General features: G+C 47.0%; 1 protein-coding gene across 1 annotated transcript; it reads right to left on the bottom strand.

The window, feature by feature from the left end:
* Positions 1–309: 309 nt before the first annotated feature.
* On the bottom strand, positions 310–6,711 carry LOC148144668 (uncharacterized). Its single transcript, XM_087975031.1, has 2 exons — positions 6,545–6,711; positions 310–1,538 (listed from the first exon to the last, which is right to left on the bottom strand). The coding sequence occupies exon 2, from the start codon at positions 1,157–1,159 to the stop codon at positions 440–442; it is 720 nt and encodes a 239-aa protein (XP_087831157.1). The 5' UTR covers positions 1,160–1,538; positions 6,545–6,711; the 3' UTR covers positions 310–439.
* Between the last annotated feature and the right edge of the window lie 245 nt (positions 6,712–6,956).

Genomic DNA, 6,956 nt, shown 5'->3' with positions numbered 1-6,956 from the left:
TTTTAAACAGCTCAAGGTCAAAGCGCACACACTCCCTCGCCCCCACCCCACCTCACTTTCTTTACTATCGGTCAGCACATAGTTGTCCCTTTGTAATTGGATCCTTGGTACAGCCTTAACCCATGGGGCCGGGAACGGGGGCAGTGTGGAGTGAAACAGACTGCTGTGGGTCTGGAGTCACGTGTAGGCCAGACCGGGTAAAGGATGCAGCTGGGACGACTGAGTTAATCCTTTCCAACAACGACAGTTCCCTTCCCGAAAAAGGGCGTGAATCAGATTGGGGTTTTCTCTCCCCTCCCCCCCACCCACAGAAAATGGTTTCATCGTTAGATTCTGACCGTATTCCAATTCCGCCATCTGCCGCGGTGGTATTCAAACCCAACAGATCCCAGAACTGGGTTAATAGTCCAGTCGATAACGGCACTCGGCAGTCGCTTTGTCAGTCCCCCTGCGATGGTACGTGAAGTCGCTGGTGGCTCCGGAGGTGGGAGGAGCGGGTGAAAGCCTTCCCACACTCAGGGCAGCTGAAGTGCCTCTCCCCCGTATGGACTCGCCGGTGAGTCAGCAGGGAGGAGGAATCGCTGAAGGCCTTTCCACACTCGGAACATTTGAAGGGCTTTTCCCCCGTGTGGACCCGCTGGTGTTTCAGCAGGGAGTAGGAATAGCTGAAGGCCTTCCCGCAATCAGGACAGCTGAAGGGCCTCTCCCCCGTGTGGACCTGCTGGTGGGTCAGCAAATTGGAGGAACGGCTGAAGGCCTTCCCGCACTCGGGGCAGCTGAAGGGGGTCTCCCCCGTGTGGACCCGCTGGTGCCTCAGTAGGGTGGAGGAATTGCTGAAGGCCTTCCCGCACTCGGGGCAGCTGAAGGGCCTCTCTCCCGTATGTACTCGCCGGTGGGTCAGGAGGGAGGATGAATCGCTGAAGGCCTTCCCACACTCAGGGCAGCTGAAAGGCCTCTCCTCCGTGTGGATCCACTGGTGCCTAAGCAGGGCAGAGACCTGGGTAAAGCCCTTCCCGCACTTGGGACAGGAGAACGGCCTCTCCCCGGTGTGGATGCGCCAATGAATCTCCAGGTCAGACGGAGTACGGAAGCCTTTCCCACAGTTACCACACTTCCACGGTTTCTCCATGTCCGAAGCTTCAGCCACAAGTAAACGCATGTACTGCCCCTTACTGCTGTGAGTTCCTCTTTCCAGGCCGGATAACAGTTTCAGGCTCCACACTCAGTGCGCAGCAACAGTAGGGTCTCTCATCCAGACCCACTGATAATGAAAATGTACTGAAATAGGAACCAAAAAGCTTTGCTCCTTCTCACAGAATTGTAATAAAAAAATCGTGGCTGCCCCAATCGATTGAGAGACTGTCAGATATTGACGTGAAAGTGAGGACCGCAGATGGGGGAGAGTCAGTGTTGAACAGTGCGGCGCTGGAAAAGCACAGCAGGTCAGGAAGCATCCGAGGAGCAGGAGAGTCAATATTTCGGGCATAAGGCCTTCATCTGTTCATTTTGAAACTTCTGTCTTCGGATCTTCAAATACTCTGGAAAAAAGAGATTATAAATGTCATCACTGTCAATGCAGTGTAGAAATTCAGAACAAGCAATGGAGCATTCTTTTCTTTTGTTATTCCACAAAATTGAAAGCAACATCCTTCTCCCCCTCTCCCTCTCCCCCTCTCTGTTCTCACTCCGCTCCAAGTAATTCTCCTGAAGGTGCTGATTCAGGATCAGAACAGCAAAAACGTCAAGACTTACATATTGGATAACTCCACCTGAAAGTTAACATCTTTCACAACATTGGGATACTGCTGAGAGTGAGCAGGTCTGATTTTGGGAAGCAAAACAAAATGTGTCAATTCAGGATGAATCGGGAATGCAGCTTGAGGAATAACCAGACACATCAAGGTATTAACACAGACACCAGAGAGAAACTGAACAGAAGAGACGTGGCAAACCTTAGTAGAAAGCCAGAGTCATTAAGGTATACCGCACAGTAACAGACGTTTTGGTCCAATTCGTCTTTGCTGACCAGATATTGTAAATCAATTTAGTCCCATTTGCCAGCACTTGGCCCATATCCCTTGGCCAATCCACCCTACCTTGCACATCCCTGGACACTATGTGTAAGTTAGCATGGCTAACCCACACAAACCTGCACCTCCTTGGGCACGATGGGTACTTTAACACGGCCAATCCACCCTCACCTGCACATCCCTGGGCACTATGCATAATTTAGCATGGTCAATCCACCCTAACCTGGGCAAAGTTAAAAATCACACAAACCCGGGTTATAGTCCAACAGGTTTATTTGGAAGGACCAGCGTTCGGAGCACTGCTCCTTCATCAGGTGGTTGTGGAGAATAAGACCATAAGGCACAGAATTTATGGAAAGACATTTGTGGCCTGCCACTGAAATGATATATTGAACAAATCTGGATTGTTAAGTCTTTCATCTTTTAGAATGGATTGCAGGTATCATTAATATGTAAATTCCAGAACTTCCTGTAAGGCACCCTCTCAAGATAACATAAGGCTTTACAACAAAAGGTGGCATCTCAGCTCAGACAATGCATTAAAGGTATGAGGTCAGAGTTTGCCTGTATCTCAATCTTGAGTCAGACTGTTTCTATTTCCAAAGCAGGAATTTATAAAATATTATCTGGATTGACTGCCTGCATGAACTGCCGAGTCTCATCCACCAGCTGAAATGACTGGATAGGGAGGGCTTGATCCCCACAGTGCAATGAATTCCCACTTTCCACCAAAATCCCAAATGTCCACACTCACTCAGTTGCTCTCTCACAAATCAAATATTTCATTGTAACTTCTTCTGCTCACAGTAAGGGCAAAAAAATCTTTGAAAGTTGCTCTGAAAGTCCAGTCTTCACAACCACACTCCTGCTTTCACCGAAGACAATTAGTCATACAGCACGGAGACAGACCCTTTGGTCAAACTGTCTGTGCCAAACAGATATCTGAAATTAATCTAGTCCCATTTGCCAGCAGATGGCTCTTATGGTTCTAAACCATTCCTATTCATGTACCCAGCCAGATGCATTTTAAAGATAATTGTACCAGCCTCACCACTTCCTCTGGCAGCTCGTTCCATACATGCACAACCCTCTGCGTGAAAAAGTTGCCCCTCAGGGCCCTTTTAAATCATTCCCCTCTCACCTCAAACATATGCCCTCTAGTTTTGGACTCTCCTACCTTGGGGAAAAGACCTTGGATATTCACCCTATCCATGCTCGTTATAAACCTCTATATGGCTGCCCCTCAGCCTCCGATTCTCCAGGGTACTTCAAACCCTCCAAGTCTAGCAACATCCTCGCAAATCTTTTCCGACCCCTCTCAAAGTTTCACAAGTTCTTTCCGAAAGCAGGGAGACCAGAACTGGACGCACTATTCCAAAAGTCGCCTTACCAATGTACAGCCACAACATGATCTCCCAATGCCTATACTCAATACGCTGACCAATAAAGGAAAGCATACCAAACACCACCACCACTATCCTGTCTACCTGCAACTCCACTTTCAAGGAGCTATGAACCTGCACTCCAAGGTCTCTTTGTTCTGCAACACTCCCCTTCACTGTGCCAGTCCTGCCTGGATTGCTTGACCAAAATGAAAAACCTCACATTTCTCTAAATTAAACTCCATCTGACACTCCTTGGACCATTGGACCATCCGATCAATTCTAATTGAGAGTGAATTCTGCTTCCTCTCTTATTCTCCCAAAGCTGAAAATCTCCATCCCACACACTCTCCCTCTCTTCTCACTTTGTAGAACCTAATCCCTGCTGTATTTCATCCTGAAGGGTCTGGTTCATGCTGTTTAACAGGCCCACACTCAGGGGAGATCTAATTGAAACATTCAGAATACTGGACGGCCTGGACAGAGTTGATGTGGGGAAGATCTTTCCATTGGGAGGAGAGACTAGGGCTCGAGGCACAGTCTTAGAGTAAAGGGAAGACCTTTACATTGGTGATAAGGAGAAACATCTTCAGCCAGAGAGTAATGACTCTAAGGAATTAACTGCCACAGAAGGCTGTGGAGGCCAGGTCACTGAGGATATTTAGGACTGAGATAGATAGGTTCTTGAGTATCAAGGGGATCAAGGGTTACGGGGAAAAAGCAGGAGAACGCGGATAAGAAACGTAACAGCCACGATTGAATGGTATGAGCAAACCCAATGGGCAGAATGGCCTAATTGCTGTTCCTATATCTGATGGTCTCTTGCTGTCCTGGACACAAACTGCATGAATCCAAGTAAGATTCTGTTAATCCATTTTTTAAGATTAGAATCAGTCTAACCGTTGTGGTACAGGCAGCCTCAAACAGGGAAACTCACACTTCCAATACGTTATCTGAGACAACATGATACCAATTGGGAATGTAACTTTTAAAAAAGGTTTTGCTATTTACATATGAAAGAACTAAAACCAACATGGTTATTCTAAAAGAGGAGAGACTTAACAATAACCCAGGTCTTTTTCAATATATAATTTCAGTTACATCCCACTGTAAACTTTTGCTATAAATTCAGTGTCTTACAATCTTATTCTTCACAACCACCCGATGAAGGAGCAGCAGTCTGAAAGCTAGTGCTTCCAAATAAACCTGTTGGACCATAATCCTGTGTTTTTGATTTTTAACTTTGGACACAGAGCGTGAGAATTGGGAGCAGGAGTTGGCCATTTGGTCTTTCGAGCCTGCCCCAGCATTGAACAGACCATAACTGGATATGAATCTTCCTACATCTTGGTGGATAGGCTGGGACTTTCTTCACTGGAGCACAGGAGGTTGAGAAGTGACCTTATAGAGGTTTATAAAATCATGAGAAGTATACATGAGGTGAATGGCAGGTGTCATTTCCCTCAGGTGGGGGTTTCAGCATTAGGCAGCAAATTTTGAAAAGGAGAGAGGAGAAAGGTTTTGAAAAGACTTGAGGTAGTTTTTTTTTAAATACAGTGGTTCATGTGTGGAATGAATGTCCAGAGGAAGTGATGTTACTTTCAAAAGACATTTGGTTAATTACATGAATAGGAAAGGTTCGGTGGGATATGGGCCGAACACTGGCAGGTGGGACTAGATGAGTTTGTGAATATATTCAGCGTGGACTAGTTGGACTGAATGGTCTGTTTCTTTGCTGTATGACTCTGTAACTGTTCTGTACTTGTCTTAAAAACATTTTCTTGCTTTCTCCCATAAACATCCACTTTATTGTTGCTCAAAACTCAGATAAACTCAGCCTTGAATATATTCAATGACCCCTAACTGCAGGAAGGCATCCACAATTCAGAACACAATTCCTCTTGTTAATATACCACTTGTTTTGCTGATTGCTTGCTGCACCTGTCTAACAACTGGCAGTGACTGGTGTAGAAAGACACTGAACTCCCTTTCTATATCCACATATCATTCCCTATTCCCTTGTGCCTGAAACATCGACTGTCCTGCCCCTCAGATGCTGTCTGACCTGCTGTGCTTTTCCAGCGCCACACTTACTGACTCTAATCACCAGTATCTGCAGATCTCACTTTCTCCACATCTCAGCATATCACCATTTAAATAATACACTTCCTTTCTGCTCTTTTTCACAACTTCATATTGTTGTACTCTTTTTCTCATGTTTTCCAATTGTGGTCTTCTCTACATTGTGGAGACTGAGCATAAACTTGGGAACGGTTTGCTGAACGTCGCAGGCGGGTCCACAGTCACTGCCCATTTCCCCTTCCCACTCCCTTTCTGAAAAGACTATCTTAGGCTTTCTCCATTGCCACAATGAACCAAATAGTAAATTGGAGGAACAACACCTCATCTTCCGCCTGGGCAGCCTATAGCCTTGAGGAGCTGGAAATGTGTTGCTGGAAAAGCGCAGCAGGTCAGGCAGCATCCAGGGAACAGGAGAATCGACGTTTCGGGCATAAGCCCTTCTTCAGGAAGGGCTTATGCCCGAAGAAGGGCTTATGCCCGAAACGTCGATTCTCCTGTTCCCTGGATGCTGCCTGACCTGCTGCGCTTTTCCAGCAACACATTTCCAGCTCTGATCTCCAGCATCTGCAGACCTCACTTTCTCCTCAAAGATTATAGCCTTGAGGACTCAACATTGAGTTCTCTAGTCTCAAATAACCTCACTTCCCATTCCCCCCACCCACCGACTCCCTTCTCAGCTCCTCCCCTTCATTTCCACTCATCACTGTCACGAACCAGATTTATTCCTCCCATTCACCAACCAGGTCAGACCTTTCACCTATCCCCAATTCACCACCCTGCCCCAAGGACACTCTTTATCTGCACCCATCCCCAATCCTGAAGAAGGGTTACCCCTGAAACGTCGACTTCTCCACCTCCTGATGCTACCTGGCTTGTTCTTCCAGTCTCCTGCCTGTCTATTTTGCCAATTGCGACACAGACGTGGAGCAACGTTTCCAGAGTCTGTCCACCCCGATTCACTCCCTTTCCTTTCAGTTGCTGCAAGTCAACAACTGAAGCCCTGGATGAAAATAAAGACATGGTGGTGAGAAAAGAGAGTGCCGTACTTACAGATGTTGGACAGAGGAAGGAGATTGCAGTCTGGGGTGAAGCTCAATCTTCATTCAGAGAAACAGGAGCAGTAGCAGCAGCTTCCGAAACTCAGGGTCCAACTTCCGCATTCAGACAATGGGGTGGCTCTGATTGGCAGGAGGACTAGACTCCTTCTGGTCCTCCTGTACTCCCTATTGGTCAATCAAAAGAAGATCGCGCGTCTTTTTGTGCGGACTGCGATGAACATGCCCAGTGTTTTGCTGACACCCGGCGAGCATGCGCATGGCGTTGCTGACACCGGCAAACATGCGCTGTATGCTCTATCGGGATGCTGGTGTTACTGGCAGATTTTAAGTGTCCAAATGCCAATGGGGGAAAAAGGGGTCGAGCCACAATATGTTTTCCCCGTGGTTCGACATTTTATTGCTTT

The sequence above is a fragment of the Chiloscyllium plagiosum genome, unplaced genomic scaffold (assembly GCF_037043375.1).
Source record: "Chiloscyllium plagiosum isolate Xiang-an unplaced genomic scaffold, Cpla_swu_hap1 HiC_scaffold_27, whole genome shotgun sequence".
Classification (NCBI taxonomy): Eukaryota; Metazoa; Chordata; class Chondrichthyes; order Orectolobiformes; family Hemiscylliidae; genus Chiloscyllium; species Chiloscyllium plagiosum.
The sequence above is the reverse complement of the archived record's forward strand: the minus strand, read 5'-3'. Positions and strand labels throughout refer to the sequence as shown.

Bases quoted from the DNA above. Each gene is read 5' to 3' on its own strand.
- LOC148144668 (XM_087975031.1), bottom strand. From the start codon at position 1,159: ATGCGTTTACTTGTGGCTGAAGCTTCGGACATGGAGAAACCGTGGAAG.